Raw genomic sequence first — 17077 nt, 5'->3', positions numbered from 1 at the left:
TTAAGAAGGAGTTTACTTTACAGTTATTGTTTGCTGAACAAGACAACATAAAAGGACTCAGGCTGCATTAGAAATAGACATACCGGTATTTAAAAAGAATAAAAGTTCATCAACAGAATTTCAAGAAAAGCTATGGTGGACTTTCAGATAATCCGTTTTTTTCTTCTTGAACCAGGTATCAGCAGATGATGCAGACCTTGAAAACCTCACTGAGCTCTGTTGTGGAGTGTTTAACCAACAAATACAAGGAGAGCCAGCTGAGAAAAGAGGAGACGCACAGAGAGAGGGAGCACAGCCAGCACAGCAGCCACTTCACAGACAGCTGCTCCGACAGCGACTCCTCCTTCAACCAGGTCAGAGGAACAAGACACGAGGGGGGTTTGATTCTGGAATGGGGTTGTTTTCTCTCTCTGAGACTCTCCTCTTGATCTTTTCCAGAGCTACACCTTCATCACGCAGGAGGAGCTCCAGCTTCTAGCTGAAAGACTTGAGCCCGGCAAGCCCAAAGAGGTACCCAACCTGAGGCTTTCACATTCACCACCATGGTTGTTTCCCATCTGTTCTATGTATGTTTTAGCTGTGCTCAGCCTGTCAGAACTCAGAGCTACACAATACAGATTCAGATTCTGTTTTTTAACTGAAGTTTTTGCCTTCTTTCCACAAACACATACTCCTCTTTTGAGCTGCAGTTATTTAAATTCTTTTTAGTGGAACCTGTTCTCTGTGCTTTCATTTATCCACCTTCAAGAAACAATAATAACTTCATGCATTAATTTTCAGAGCTCTTGGCAGAATATTTACCAAGCTATGATCATTTTAAATATGCATATGTGCTGCCCAGCAATGTTCATTAAACTGTTCATTTGCACTTAACCTTATTAAAAAGTTCAAGAATGCAGGCCAAAGGGTTGGCCCCCAGTAGGCCTGAACAATATACCGCAAATTTATCTTTATCGCAATATCAAGCTGTGCAATATGCATATCGCAAAAGACAGCAAATTTGCAATAAATGGTTACCTTAGATGTGGCCAAACAGTCTTATGGCAGCTTGAAGTGTTTAATGGATTGAAAGAATCCCTTTCTGCATTTGACCAATCAGATGGACCCCTTCACGTTGTTAACTAATCGGATGGCGCTCTATTATGTTGTATGTTCGCCTCCTATGTCAACAAGGGTCATTTGTAGTATAATTTTTAAGCTGTTGTAATGGAATGGGAATAATATTTTTGGTTGTTTTGCTAATTGTTTATATACCGCAAATTATATCGTTATCGCAATATTAATTTCTAATATCGCATATCGCGGGTTTTCTTCATATCGTGCAGCCCTAGCCCACATACAGTTTCACTTCACTAAATCCGGCCCTCTTTGACACCCCTGGTTTAGGTCAATTTGATTGACAGCTTGCCTCAGACAGATTGATCTGGTTGGATCATAGGAAAATAAATCGATTCATGGTTACACCCCTACAAAGAGTAGATCTCTTAAACCAGGTTTAGACAGTCACATTTTGGAGATTTCGGCCACACCCATCGCCCCCGATCATCTTAAAATTCATTCAAGCTGGGATCTGTTTGAATGTGTGTGTAGATGCGTCGGGAGGCGTTGCACGTCCTCTGCCGTGCGTCTCTGCCTGATCTGTTGAGCTGCGAGAGCTGGAGTACCCTGCGCAGGAACCTCTCTTTGGCTCTGAACGAGGCCGAGCTCAGTGTGAGTCCTAACCTCATGTCCCCCCGCTGTCCCACACACCCACATTTCCTTCCGCCACTGCAGGAATAAAGGTCTCTTTTTCTCCTGTCCCTGTCAGGAAGAGGCGTTGCAGTTTTTTGCTAAAAGCTTCTCCTGCTCTCCACTCAATGTCACCAGAGAGATGTTCGCCAGTTTAGGTAGGAAATGTAAATAGAGATATGACTGTTTTTTTTAACAAAATGTATTTTCTTCATCATTGAACCGCCACCTTAATGTGGTGGAGGGGTTGAAGAGCTTTAGTCATCCCAGGAGCTAAACTGTCTAGAGATTTTGCAGACAGACAGGTCCTGGGTGACGAGCCAGACAAAGAGCTGTTCAGAACCCGCTTGATGAGAAGTACAAACAAAGATTTTGCTATGTCGCCAGGATTGGCTTCACTGAAGCCCCACTCCAGAGCCAGGACTGGGGATTACAGTCATGTGGGCCAAACACCTGTAGGGGCCTGTCCAATGTGGTTTGTGTGGCAGTTGAAGGCAGGTGTCTCAGCGACCCCCTTTTCAATGGGGGGGTGTTCCAGCTCCCGGGGAATCACAATGGAAAGTCTATGCCAGGGTACCCTGAGAGGAGAGTCCATCCGATAGTTGAACCTCAGATCCAGGAACAACAGTCCGGTTTCTGTCCTGGTTGTGGAACAGTGGACCGGCCCTAACCCTTTTTAGAGTGCTGGAGGGTTTGTGGGAGTTCACTTATCCAGTCCATATGTGTTTGTGGATTTGAAGAAGGTGTTCAACCGGGTCCCCTGTGGTTTCCTGTGGAGGATGGGATCCGTGGAGCCTTACTGAGGGCTGTCCAGTGGTTTGCATAGCCGGCAGTAAGTTGGACCCGTTACCGTTGCATGTTGGACTCTGGCAGTGCTGCCCTTTGAGCACAGAATTTTTAGGCACAACCAGGGGCCGGAGGAGGTCCGGTTTGGGGACCACAGGATTTCCTTTCTCCTCTTTGCAGATGATGTTGTCCTGTCTAAATGGGCGCAGTGTCCCTTCCCCAGGTGGAGGAGTATATTGGGGTCTTGAACCCAAGTGAGGGAAGATTGGAGCGTGAGATTGACAGGCAGATTGGTGCGGCATCTGCCGTTATGCAGTCGCCGTACCGGCCCATTATGGTCAAGAGAGCTGAGCCAGAGAACACCCTTAGGGTGGCTGGGCGCTGCCTTAGAGATAGGGGGAGAAGCACGGTCAATGGGAGAGAGCAATTTTACAGACACAAGCTGTATATAAAATAAAATAAAAAATAACAACTAAAAGTTGAAGAAAGACGATCTGTTAAATTCTGCTTTATATCCTCGTTCCTTTGGTAGATTTTTTTAAACTACTTTGTGGAAAAAACTGAAAATCATTTATTTTACAAATAAGTTAAAGAATTTATCAGTTTCATGACATTAATTGGTGTCGATATGCTTTTTTCTTAACAGCTAAAAATGTAGAATCCAGTTTTGTGTCTCACAAGCTGAACTTCCCAAGCGGCTCAGCAACCCTCGACATCAACACTCCTAAGATAACCCGCCTTCTCAAGCAGGTACTTTCTTTTCAGCTCAACTAAAGGTCGTTTCAGAAGAGTTTTTCTAATTATTTTGCTTTGTGCATTTCAGATGCGATTGATTAATGACTTCCAGAAGGAGGTGGCTTCCTTCTGGATTCGTCACCCTGAGAAGTGAGTTCATGTCAAGGATTTCAGCACAGAGGCTTTGTTGCATGTTATGTTTATGTTAGCCAATATTTTCAGCAGCCATACCATACTTTTTGTTTTTTTTAAGAGCTGTCTCCAAGAATGTTGGATATGCAAATCGTATGTCTGAAGAAAAAACAGTCGGAGCAATTCGACACAAGTCCTATATAAATACTGTTAATTGCATAGATATTAAACTTAACACTTGAGAGTCTAAGTTATATTAACACACTATAAAACTAAAGCAAAACACGTCCGTCACACGAGGCACTCAGCTGCAGTTTGTGTTTTCACTCCTGTTTTGGAGAAAGATGCTACGTTTCACTCTGTTGACTTTGCTACAGATATATGGAAGACGTGATAGAGAGCAGTCTGTCCCTGCTGTCCTTCCATCACCCACACGGTTCAGCTGAAAAACCCCTGGAGCCGATACATTTACTGACACTACTGGACATCAAAGCGGACTGGTTCATCAAGTGGATGGTGTGTTTGTTCTTTTTCTTTTACTGTTAAAATACGGCAAAAAAACATGGATATTTCTAGAACGTTTGTTAGGTTCTGCAAAGTTAGAAGTAGTTGTACCACTTTATAGCTCAAATGCTTTCAGCTGCAGTTTTTGCTGGAGATTTTATTGTATTCCCTGAGAGTTCTGCTAAAGCTGAGACAATTCCAGCAACATGTAGAGCAAAACTCTGCTTGAACGACGTAACAGCAAAGTTATGATGCTTCTTTGTGCTTCTTATTAACCTTAAATGGAAACTCCTTGTGTTGTTATGTTCGGTTTTGAAGACTGTAAACTAGGCTTTATTAACTTGCTTTCTTTTGTTGTTTTTTTGTCTTTCTTGGTTGTTCTCTTCTGTTTGCTCAGCATGGTTACTACAGCAGGAATGTTGTTCTCAGACTCTTGGAGAGAAAGTACAAGCTTCTGGTAAGATTCACTCAGTAATCACTGCCTTTTTTGTGATTTCTTAAAAAAATGCCAACAGCAAAGATAAAAACATTTAAGTTTAGCTTTTTAAAAAAAATAATTTTAATTACATATAAATTATACACGTTTGTGTATAGTGACTGGGACTTCTTATTGTTTTACAATTGCAGATCCACAGACTCTCTAAAAGTGTGTTTCAGGCAGTCACAGCGACATTTTGTAAGGACGAAGAACAATTTTAATTATAAAACTTGAGATGCAACTTGCAAATTGAAGCCTGAAGGACTTGACACCGACTCTGATTTGCAAAAAATGACTTGAGAGCACATCTGTCACCAGATCTGGTATCCAGCTCACCAAAGACGCTGCTTCCTGTCCCATAGGAGATGTACAGCTTAGCTCTAGGCCCTTGCAGAAATCTGAGATCCGCCCTTGGACAGGACTTTTGTGCTTTAGTGGGTATTAAGTGTGAAATGGCTGTTAGAGAACTGTAACTGAAGTGTCCGGCTCACAGAGATCCAGCTTAAACTGTATTTCTCCCTGTCAAGAGGGTAGATCTGATGGTAAATGAAGTGCAATCCCAGATGAGTCACCGTGTTTGATACGCAAACACAGATCAACTGCAGATGAATGCCACTTTGACAATTTGACGCAAGAATGGATCGATTAATTTAAACCTCTCACTTTAATCCTCCTGGCTTGAGTGAGTCAATTTCCACCACATGAACTCTTAAACTTTCTCTGAGCTAACCAACAATAACTCTCACAATTCTATGCCTTTGAGCAATGCCCTGTAAATCGTAAAGTGAGGTTTCTCAGTTGGAGGTGGACTGCTCCAACACACCAACGGATTCCAATGCTCTGCTCTTCACCAGGTGGTGGTGGCGGTTCAGCAGTGCATCCATTACAGCGAGGCCAGCGAAGGTTTCAGGGGCGACGTGAGCGATGCTCTCGCAGGGAAGCAGAAGAACGCCAGTAAGTCGAACCCTCTTCCCCTCCATCAGCCTGATGCAGGCCACAGTGTGATAGAAAACATTCAGAGCTGCAGTGAAATGGAATAATGGCTGTTTTTTGACAAAAAAAAGCTCACTGGGAGCCATTAAGTGCTATTCCAGGAATCCAGGTCTGCAATTGAAGACCTAGCTTGAAGCCTTTGTTGTTTGAGTGCATTCAGGAACTACAAAAACACAGATGTGCTCTTACAAAGAAAAGAGCAGCCCTTCACTTTAGTGGCAGGCAAGGTCACATGCACCCATACGAGTGTTGACCCTGGCCCGTGCTGCAGGTTTTTGTGTAGTCCAGGTCCATGGAGGGTCGTAGAGAGGAGCATTGTAAAGGGAGTGCAGGTGTGTTTTGCACCTCCCTAGAGGTTTGTACAGTCACCGTAAGGGACGTCATGAAAATGGAATATACCATTATTGTGCATGTGGTAAGTGTATCAAAAAGGTGTCTGTAAGGCTAATTTAAGTTGCACACACACTCACTGCACGCACAGAGTGTGCAGGTGATACTGTGTGGATGGACCATTGCAGCAGCTTTTGAACAAGATTCAAACGACAAAACTCCTGGCGTGCTGATTACTGTTTGTTTGTTGCTGCAATACGATGAAACAAGCCGTTCTAGTTTCTAGCAGTCATAAAAAACATAAACTGTTTTCTTATTATATTACAAAAAAGAAACAAGTTCTATTTTTAGGCAATGGCTGTTATTACGCTGGATACCGAATTATTGCAATTTAGGGTTTTAAATTCTGTTTAAAATTGAACTTAAGTTTTATCTTAATTTGCTTGTTTCTATTGTTATAAAGAGACTTCAAATGCCAAAAAAGGACACGGACCAAGATCCATAAATGTTTTTTTTTTGTTCGTTTCAGGCGCATTGCAGAGCAGCGTTTACTCCGGAAAGGAGCTGGATTTTGCCCTCTTCGTCCACTCTGTGTGTGTTCTGGGGAAACTGATCCTTTATGCCAATGGGAGAAAGCTGTTTCCCATCCGAATCAGGAAGCACAAAGGTTTGATGCTAACACGTTCTGTGCTCCCTGACATGGAATCTTACGTAACTTTAGCAGTTTAACATTTAGCTTTGGGCACATGTCTCCACTTAAGGAGGGCTTTATTGTCCTGTACTGATGGGTGTTGCATCAGTCACAATAATTCCAAAGAAGAACAATCCTTCCCATCTTTACAGCCCATAATCTCCAGCAGGTGTATGTCTGATCAGTGCACACGTATAACACGCCTCTCCCCAACACACCCTGTATCAGTCTGTGTTACTCAGTCACCTGTGAATCACTGTCTATCAAAGGTGTTCTCTTTGAATCTAGACTCTTATGTCATGAAATGACTTTGCATCAGCCTCGTGTGTCATCATGTGTCACTTATTGCAGTTTTAATACAGTTCTCCATGTAAATTTTTTGTTGATAGCAGCCTTAAGTTTTTATGAGTATTGTTACGTGGGACAAATGTGTTGTTAAAATCATAGGATTATCAGGTTTTTTTCACTTTTATAAAACCTTGAGATTACATTTCGATAATGTCGACAATACTGTTTCTTTAGTATTCATTTATTTTTTACAAAATTAGATATTCGTATTAGCGTTCTGGGATTAGCATTAGTATTCTCTGATTGGAGTCAGCATCCTATAATTTACATTAGCATCATTCAATTGGGATTAGCCTCCTCTACTACCATTGAAACTGAACGCCCCTGATACACAAATTGCTTAAAAGTCACCTAGTAGTGAGTCTGTGAACTACACAAAGTGAAAGTACAATTCTCCCAAATTAATTTAGCAATAGAAGAGTAATATAAAAAAGTGTTTAGTATTATCGTCATCAAAATCATCTTAAATTGTATATCTAATTAGTATTTTTATACATTTTTGTCAACATATTCATCTCACTGACAGTTCTTTTTAATTATAAGTTAAAAAGTAATAATGATTTGGTGGTGGGGAGGTTATTTTGTACGGGGTTAATATCTAGTAATATTTTCCTGCTGGCGCTAAATTTTCATCAAACGTACAACAGCAGAGGATTTTATGACAGCGTCTTATCTTGCACCTAAAACTGTGTTTTGGTGATTCAGCCTTTTTCCCCTCAGGATTCGTGTCTCTGTCTGGACAATAAGCAGCTATATTTGTGTTTCAGAGCCAGTCACTCTCACAGACCTGCTCGTCATTCTCATAAACATCATGTATCACCACCCCAAGCCTCTGCCCAGCGATGCCTCGCACACAGGTGCGGCCCACGCACACGCACACAGACATGTTCACCTGCAGTGACCTCAGTGCTCCTCAGCCTCTGTCTAGAATCAAGAAGCAAGCCGTAATTTCCAGTCAGACATAAAACGCCTTTAACCACGGCTTGTATCTATTAACCTTGTACTGAATCAGGAAGTAAAGTTGTGTCTTAAAATACTTTATTGAGTTATTTATTAATTACATGGAATGAATCAGAATCGGAATACTTTATTTATCCCAGGAGGAAATTGTATTCACAGCGAAGCTCCTATCACTTATTTCTACTTGGGAAGATATAAAATAAAGAGAGTTAGCTGTGTTAGTGTTGTGTTTCTTTGGAATAGGTGCAGGATCCCCTCAGGTTTTTTCAAATGAACGAGCGTTACAAATCCTCAGCAGTGCTTTTAGGATCAGTTTTATGAAAGAATGTCCACAAACTGTGTTACCATCTGCCATAACATCGTGTAATAAAGGTGCCTTAAATGAGGCCGAAGGAAAGCTCTTTGTTCCACTGGCAACAAAGAGCTTTTACAGGCTTTTTTTTTTTTTTTATTTAGGCAAAAAACGACATAATCATAATTCAAAGACCACAATATATCAAAAGATAATGACTCGGACCCATCACTACTTTCTAACCTCATCTGGCTCCAAATGGCAGTCAATTAATTAATATTATTAGAATTCATTTTCTGTTGGTGACGTCACACTCTCTCTGTCCAGTAATCTTATACAATTAATGGGTTAAAGCAGGGCTGGCCAACCTGGTCCTTAAGAGCCACAATTCTGCCTGCTTTCCAGCTCTCCCAGGACTGCTTGACACCGACTACCTCGATCAGGTGTGTTTAGGCAGCCAGGATGGGGAATCACTTGAGTTAGCCAATCAGGAGAAAGATAGTCAAGGAGAGCTGGAAACCTGGCAGGATTGTGGCTCTTGAGGGCCAGGGTTGGCCAGCACTGGGTTTAAAGGCTTGTTTTAGGAGTAGCTGTTGTAACAATGCAGCATTTCAAAGGGGTTTGGTACTCTCTTAATTATAAAGTTCAAAAGCAAACCGAAATAACCAAAGGTATCAGCATTTTGGGCATTCCTGCTCAATCCAACTCAGTCACCTGCAATGTTCAAAACTCACTTTGCTTTGTAAAGTATTCTAAGCAAAAGGTCCTCTGGTTTTCTAAAACATCCTTCAGAAATGCTTTAAACCAGCAGGTGTCACAATTTGGACCAACTGAAGTTACAAATACAACCAAAAACTATATTTGGATCAATCAAACTGTTCTAACTTTGTGATGTTTTCATGCTCAGACCCGTTGTCACCCAGCGGTTTGGTGTTGGAGCTGCTGTGGATGTTGTGTGAGCAGCCAGACTGCGCAGCTGAATGCCTCCACCAGACCGCCGTCATGGAGAAGCTGCTGGCTCCCGTGGTCGCGCTGCTCAGTGGACAACAGGTCACGCATGCATTTTGAAGAAAACCTGGAAGGTTTTTGTCAGAGGAGACTTTCTGTGGACTGGGAAGTTCTCACAGCAGGAACGGGGTTTTCATCAATGATGCTTTAACGGATTGGATTGATTATTTGTTTACAGAGCACGCTGGATTCCCCGGCAACCACACTGATTCTTATTGCGGACGTTCTGGCTCGCATTGCAAACACCGACAGAGGATTAGCCCTCTTCTTATATGAGAAGAATGTGGTGGGGCCCCAGGGAGAGAGGTGAGGCTGCGAAGTTTTGACGGGAAGAAGCAGACCTTCTCAGGTAGCCTTGAAGACTTTTGTGTGGAGTTAAATATGTGAAACAAATCCTCCCGGTTCATGCAGAGCAAACAGATTAGAACTGGCAAAGCTCCCATGTTTCTCAGTAAAGAAAACTTTTGAGAAATAAAATGTATTCAAAACGCATATTTGGTAAGCATATGAAACAGCCTTTCACTGGTTTTATCTTCTGCTGTCTGACCCTAAACACTTCATCGGTGGTGGTCCTTCTGGTTCTGGTCTGGGTGGTTGACGTTGGGTTGCCTGGCAACCATGCTTTCCTGCGTGGTTGCCAGACACTCAACTGACGACGGGTGTCAGCTCACCTTTGCAGATGGAGAATGTCCAAGCCCAAATTATAATGCTTCTCCCACTGTGCTTTACAATGAACATGGGGTTTTTCTGTTAAATTGCTCAATTTGGTTCTTTACAAACATTCCCAGGTGGTTTGCATTTGTGAAACACAATCTAAGGCTCAGTGCTTCACCTTTCTAACTGTGTTCTCAGAGGTGTTCCTCAGATCAGTTGTTCTGGTTTTTAACGTCAGTACTTTCTAGTTTTCTTACAATCTTATTTTTTATTACGTGTAACATTGCACAATAGAAAATTCTATTATAAATATTAGAGTAGGGTGAAAAGAAAAGGATGAAAAGACTCACATTTATACATTTATGTGTAGAAAAAAGTCTCTTTTATCTCTTTTTTAGCCTATTTCTTTCTGTTTTCTGACATCCGCAGAGCCTGTACTGCTCATATAATTGCACAGTTCACCCTGAGGCTGCTGGGTAACGGACTGCCATCATTGAGCGGATCAGCAGTGTCACATTCGGTGTGTGGAGCCTTCATCTTTGTGTGCTGGCAGATGTACAACACCTGCGAGGGCCTGCAGGTCCTTGAGCCCTACGGACTTCATAAAGCCATAGCTGCTGCATGGAGAAAGGTACCTGCAGAAATACAAAACTCATTTTGACCTCTTGGTGAATGTAGCCGTTATTAATTCTAAAATGACCCTTTTGTTTGAAAAAAAGAGTCTGTACATTCTTTTTATATAAATCAGGGGACATAAATAGGCATTTATCACTAGAAAATGCACATAAATTCTAGAAAATGTTCGTTTACAAGCTTTTTATCTCCATCTGCTTTCAGCATCATGAAATGGAGACTATCTTATGTTTAGTTTCAGTGCCGCCGAACGTTTGTCATGCTCGGTTTGCTTTGTGAGCGCACGTCTTACTTTATCTACTCGCCTCATCAAGGAGCTGCTTCCATCATATGGAGGCTAACCAGCCCAAAAAAAACCTCCTAATCAAGGTTTCTGGAACAGCACGTCTGTCAGAACAGCGTCTATGTGAAAATATCTGCAGAGATGAAGCCCGTGCTTGCTCTACAGCAGAGGCATGGAGTCGTTGAACACAAAGCTTTATTGCAAGTTCAGCAACAATTCATGTCAACACCCAATCCTGATTTGATGTTCTCTATATAAGGTTTGATTCTGATTCCATGAAATTTTCTATACTTTCTTCTGCTAGCGGTGAATGTAAATCAAACATGGCTGCAGTCGTCTGTAGAGCTCTCAGGCATTATTTCAATTCAGCCATTGTTTCAAATGGAACCCTCTTGATTCTATTTTGCCTGTTGATGACTTCTGTAAACTCACAGAAACTGTCCTGTTGAAATAGGATTGTGCCTTTGTGGAGGGCGCCATCCTGAGTAAAAGCTTGAAATCACAGCGTTTTTAATGCCAAGTTATTCCATGGAAGTTTAGCTAGAATCTGACATGTGCAGAGTCTCACAAAACCCTTTGGAGTCAACTGAATGTAAACGGAAATGAGACAGACCAACACGTTTTTTTTCTTTATTCATTTTTTATCTTTCTTTACACTTAAAAAAATATGTAAAAATATGCTGTGTTCGTGTTTTCTGTATCTGCAATAATAGTTTTTCTTAAGGTATCAGAACTATAAAAATCTAAATCTTGCAGCAGGAAATATCCCAATAAGCAGATTTGACCTGTGAGAATTTAAGCAAGAGAGAAAAGTGTGAAAATGATCATGTCTGCATGAGAAAAGTGTATAAAGTTTGTACTGAGGAGTTTTACAGCTTTAAGTTGTCTGTAATTCTTAGATTTCACCTATTGTGTGTTATTTATGGAACGTGTGATAAACAAGGAAACACTGAAAAACGTGATGTGTTATCTCTGGTAGAATATCATTGATGTGGGTTGAAGCAAAAGTTGGTTACTGTCTTGATCAAAAAGGCAATCCAGGAACTGTCATCAGAATTTGATTGTGTGTAAAATAAACTCAACGTTGTTAACCTTTTCAAGGTCACCAAATGACCTCAACATTTTTTCATTTCTTCCAGGTTTCTGCTCCTTGCAGGCTGGTGCTCGTGTCAGCTGAATTTAAATATTTCAAGTTGCAGAAAACCTTTGTCTATTTTTTATTTTCAATCTTGTCCAATCTCTTGCTTAAAAAAATTCAAATATTTCTTTAAAAAAAACAAACGCACCTAAGGCTGATATGTTATGCAGATAACAATGTGGGTGTTGCAAAGGGGAAAACAATGGTTGCTAGGGAAGAAATTTACTTTCATATTATTACATAAAAATTGTCACACAAGTTTATCGGCCGAAAACGATCAAAGAGTTGTATGGTTGCTTGGACTTTACAGCAATTTTTCTTGGTATAGAGTTGAAATATTCAAGAATTGCCAATCTCTATGTGTTTACTGCTACTTTAGGCTTGAACTGTTTGATTTAAAAAAAATATGATACATTAATAGACAAACTCTACACAAACTAAAAGAGAAGCGTTTAAAAGGACTAATTTTAAAAAAATTGAAAAGAAACTAAACGTAAGACCAAAAAATTGTTAGAACAACCTTAAAACTGTATGTTTTGTTCAACTAAATTACAGAAAAAGAAGCTATTCTTTGTTTAATATTTGCTACTGCGATACACATAAACTTTTGAATTTTTTTCTAAATAGACCAGCTCCTTACCAGAGAGGATATCTGAAGCCAGTCCTGAAACATCCCTCCATGAGATGCCTAATGAGTGAGTCCACACACACAAGTACAGCACTTCAAGTGCCCACTAAGACGCCATTAACTAATGAGTTGTAATGCAGGGATCACCAGACAGTGATGGATCATTGCACAGATGGAGATGTTTGATAATTGTTTGTTCAAATGGCTCAAAGCCTCCAACAACTCTTCATTAAGTCCTAGCATGTCTGCTTAGGCGTTAGGAAACTCCTGACCAATGAGATTACGGTAACCTCCAGTTTATGTGAAAACCGTGCTTACCAATAACATATATATACCGTTATTCACATTGCAGAAACACACAGCAGGTGAACTGCAGTTGTCTTAAAGGAAGTTTAAAGGGTCTCTGTCATTCAAAATCAATTTTTTGAGCTTCTAAGTGTATCATAATGGTAATTCATAAGCAGCCCCAAAGCCGTATTTTGACCCGTTCACACATTTCTGAGTCTTCCTCTAAAAACCTGCGCTCTGAGCACCAGCCCCTGTCAAACCCACGTCACATTGTGACGTAGACCAGTGAGGAACAGCCCCTTCCAGGAAGAGTCTGCACTGCCAGCACCGCCTCCAGGCTAACACACCCCCACTTTCTTCACGGAGCTAGCGGTGATTGGATAAAACGCTTTCCTTTTATACGTACAATAACCACACCCATCTTTGCAAAAGTTTGGATGCTGTTTGTTCACGTGGGCGAAACGCACACGCTGTAGAGGCCAGCTCTATGTTGATGTCATAAAGTGGGCGGTACCCACAGAGAGCGAAAGGCGGAGCCTCAGGGATCAAGTCGATATTTCATCAAAAATGTGTTTTTTGTATGCCAAAGGTAATATGTTTTCATATACATGGATATTGTTTACTATAAAAGCTTAAGAATTGAATCTATAGGCCCTTTAAAACTGGAGGTGATGCCAGTGAAATCTAAATAATTCTTTGACGCTCTGTAACTCTTCCACCTTTTAACGATGGCTAAAGCTTTGGCGTTGAAGGGTTAATTATGCTTCTCTGCAGTTAAAATAAAAGCAATCGATTTTACTATTGAATTATTTTAATGCCCTTTAATGGTTTTTTTTTTCAGATGTTGTGTGCTGAAATGTACACAAATTAGTTCCTGCTCTTGATGTTTTTTATTTTTTACTTAAAAGTCAATGAATAAATCTCTTTTTTCCCCTTAGGCTCATTTGGGAGGAAACACTGTTGGACAGCCTGCTGAGTTTTGCTGCGACTCCTAGAGGTCTGCTGCTGCTCCAGCAGACTGGAGCCCTCACTCAGTGCATCTCCTACATGTTCTCCCGCTCCACCAAAAAACTACAGGTACGGTTCCTTTTCTTTTTCCAAAATCAGATGGAAGATCAAAGTTGGCTCTTTATGCCTTTATGGGTTTATTTAGCTAAGAAGTTCTTTCCTGCAGTAGCAAAGACTTGTTTGAATGTGAACAATCTAATCACATCTTTAAGTATGATTACTGTCTCAGAAGGTTTTGTAAAAACTCAAAAATGAAAATCTTAAACCTGTTGGTTATATTGTGGCTCTGAAGGTGAAATCACATCAACAAATCACTCAACACAAAAACACATTAAAAATGTAAATGACAATTAACAGACAAAAAAAATTTAAATTTTAACAAAGAAAAGAAAATTCCAGAAACCAAAATGTAAAAAAAAAAAAGATTTTGGGAAACAAAAATATCTTTCAGAAATCAAAATAAAATGGTAAAAATGAATCATGTTTTTTGAGTAAAAAGGGCGTTAATACCCATATCATAGCTTGAGGAAAAAAACTCTGACTGGGTCACTGTTGAGAGTTCTAGAGTGCCATCTTGGGTCCCAGTTTGACACTAAAGTGACAGTTCAGCTTTTTCCCCAGATGCATTACATTTACATAGTTCTTCAATCCAATTTTCTGTCTTTTTTGTCGTTTGAAAATATAAAGCACAGACACATTTTTGTTCTCACGCCTTCACTTTGCCCAATTTGCTGCTTTTGTTCCTAAGGTTTGACAGAATTAAGTGTGAGACACAATTTAACATCACCACTGTATATTAAATTGATAGATAAAACAGAAATAAACCAGAAAAGGTAATTCAGCTGTTAGAACTAGGGTATTAAAGACTATTAGAATTTTGAGATAAAAAATAATGTGTTTTTTTTTTAAATAATTCTTTCTCTTGGCACAAATCTAAGGCTAATTTTGCACTGAAGTGAGCTATAAATGTGATTTTTGGGTGAAGATCGGCATACCTTGTAACAGCAGGATCTCCACGGTGTTTCAGAATAAAAAAAGGAGCTGGATAGCTCAGTTGGCCCGATGTAGGACTGCCACACATGAAACCTGGGCCCTGGGTTCCTTGAGGCTCCCACCAAAAGGGATGTGAAAATGGAATGTACCATGATGTCCTTACGCCACACTCTAACCATTAGTAAGGTGTTAGCACTGGGTTTGCAGATGATATGTCAGTGTTCCTAGGATGCCAAAGAGCGTGTGTCATGTAGGTGTCACTGGCTACATTACTGATGTTAAAGGGTTGCATGTGATATTGGTCCTAGCAGCCTTGTAAACATCTGTAGTAGCACCTCGTTTTTATCATTTCATTGACTTTGTCTTTAAATGTAAAATTTTCATTATTTGGTTTCTACGCTGTGATTGGATCTATTTCTGTCTGCACATTGGGTTATTTGCTCAGCTCTGTCCCCATTTTGTCAGATGAAAACATAAATGCCACACCTTTCTGTGGATCTGAATGCTTTTTGTGTGTCTTGTAGGTTAGCCGCTGTGAGAAGTTTGGATATGGTGTGATGGTGACACAGGTGGCAACAACTGCTCCAGGCACTGTAGCTCTACGAGATTCAGGTATCCTCAGTCACGCAAACATGTTTATGGAATTGTGGATTGTAGGGGGGGATAGTTACCATTATGTGGAAAAGTTTTCATTCTAAAAATAAATGTTTTTGCTGTCTGGTTTCAATTTTTATTTTATTTAAATGTCACTATAACTGTTCTTTATTCACCATTACAATGACTGGTTGGTTCGCCATTACCATCCTGTCAGTCTGGATCTGGAAGTCCCCCAGGATCTTTGTCCTCTCGTTTTCTACCACCTTCGGAGGTGTTTCCCATTTTGACCTTGGGATTTCCAGTCCATATTCTGCACACATGTTCCTGTTCACTATTTTAGCCTCTTGGTTGTGGTGCTCCATGTATGCTTCCCCGCCAGCCTTTTTCCCAGTGGACAAGGGTTGGAAACACTGGCTTAAGGCATTCACTATCATTTGTGGTCTTATTCTTGATGTATTAATGGGTCTTGGATGTGTTATCCTTGATAGTGGCTCCTACACTCACTAGTCCTTAGCCTCCTTCCTTACGACTGGTATACAATCTCAGGATGCTGAATTTGGGATTGAACCCTCTAGTTATGGTGAGGAGATTTCATGTCTTTACACCTGTGGTCTGTCTTTCTTCCTTTCTCCCTTTCACCCTGTCGTCCTGTTGGGTACCTGATCACTGATTGTAGCTATTTACTGTCTTCTTCTCAAGTCATGATACCGGTTGCTATTTGTTGATGTTGCAATGTGGATTTGCATCTGAGCATGGCATGTTTCATTGTCCCTCATGGTATGCCAAATACTTTTTGCTCCAGTGCTCCTTGACTCTGTTTGACTCTTAACTGGCTACAGTCTGTAGCATTTCTGACAAGCTTGAACAAGGTTTACTTTCATCAGAACACACTGACCAATTCACAGTGATGAAGATGTAGGAGAAAACAACCTATGCCTGTTGGAAATGAGGACATATGCATATGTTAAGTAGGCGAATGGGAATTGTTGACCTGTTGGAGAAAACTTCACAGCTTAATTTCTCTGTAACAGATCCTATAATTGGTCTCTGTAACCAGGATTTTGATGCCCTGCAGGTTTTATTCAGGAGCTGCTGGTGCAGCTGTGGTCTGCTCTTGAATGCGGCAGTGATGATGCACAATTGGCTGCTCCTAAACCAACATCCATGGATCCCATTGACAGAAGCTGCCTCAAGGTACAATCTTCCATACCGGACTTTTGTTTGTTTGATTTTTTGATTACCTCCAGTACCTAATATTCAGTCTTCAGGTACAAGGACTTTGTACAAAACAACATTCACAAATTAAATAAGATTTAATTTTGAAAAATGGTTGACATGGATGATTTGGTTTGCCTTTCCAAGACCACCGATGTCAACATTTCTACGACACTATATTATTGTCCTAAAATTAGTACTTCGTTATTGACTTCACCTTGAACGTATTTTTCCAGTTTGTTCAAAAATCCCATTGAAAAAAAAGTTCAGGTGTTGGTTTACAGTATTACTTGTCAAAATGACAAAGAGCACAGAAAAAAATAATGGACCTCAAATCAACCCAAATCAAATCAGTGACCAAAATCCATCTCTAATACAGTCATTGGTTCAAACAGTAAATCAAAAGAGGATTTACAATGCAGTTATAACGCTTAGTGGTAAAATATCATATTCCAACAATACGCACCCACCAGTAATTTTGAAGCCTGAATAGACCCACTACAAGTGACATTTCCTGTGTAAACCGCCATTTTGGGAGTCAAATTGTAGGATTAAGGCAAAGATAATAAGATAATAAATAAAGGGCAGCAAAGTCGACCACGGATCAGATCCAACGCCTGGTGACTATTCTGATGGACCCTTCCCCCAAGACTGA

The 17077-nt window shown here is 40.6% G+C and overlaps 1 protein-coding gene across 5 annotated transcripts in view; it reads left to right on the top strand.

Annotated features, from left to right (window-relative positions):
- LOC101157267 (TBC1 domain family, member 32) overlaps positions 1 to 17077 on the top strand; it is a 35613-nt gene that overhangs the window by 3097 nt on the left and 15439 nt on the right. For 4 of the 5 annotated variants that reach the window (XM_011491975.4, XM_011491974.4, XM_078942593.1 and 1 more), the window contains exons 4-21: positions 176 to 353; positions 439 to 510; positions 1591 to 1710; positions 1808 to 1886; positions 3161 to 3264; positions 3338 to 3399; positions 3759 to 3897; positions 4283 to 4342; positions 5218 to 5317; positions 6216 to 6353; positions 7493 to 7582; positions 8885 to 9027; positions 9164 to 9291; positions 10069 to 10270; positions 12321 to 12388; positions 13548 to 13686; positions 15135 to 15222; positions 16283 to 16401. In XM_011491975.4, the coding sequence (XP_011490277.1) occupies positions 176 to 353; positions 439 to 510; positions 1591 to 1710; positions 1808 to 1886; positions 3161 to 3264; positions 3338 to 3399; positions 3759 to 3897; positions 4283 to 4342; positions 5218 to 5317; positions 6216 to 6353; positions 7493 to 7582; positions 8885 to 9027; positions 9164 to 9291; positions 10069 to 10270; positions 12321 to 12388; positions 13548 to 13686; positions 15135 to 15222; positions 16283 to 16401 (2029 nt within the window). Of the gene's footprint in view, positions 1 to 10; positions 86 to 175; positions 354 to 438; positions 511 to 1590; positions 1711 to 1807; positions 1887 to 3160; positions 3265 to 3337; positions 3400 to 3758; positions 3898 to 4282; positions 4343 to 5217; positions 5318 to 6215; positions 6354 to 7492; positions 7583 to 8884; positions 9028 to 9163; positions 9292 to 10068; positions 10271 to 12320; positions 12389 to 13547; positions 13687 to 15134; positions 15223 to 16282; positions 16402 to 17077 lie in introns of those variants that run through there. The other variant, XM_078942594.1, reaches the window with a different exon arrangement.

Source organism: Oryzias latipes, chromosome 24 (genome assembly GCF_053564925.1).
Source record: "Oryzias latipes strain Hd-rR chromosome 24, Olatipes_Hd-rR_3.1".
NCBI classification, from domain to species: Eukaryota; Metazoa; Chordata; class Actinopteri; order Beloniformes; family Adrianichthyidae; genus Oryzias; species Oryzias latipes.
This window is presented reverse-complemented; position numbering and strand designations above follow the sequence as displayed.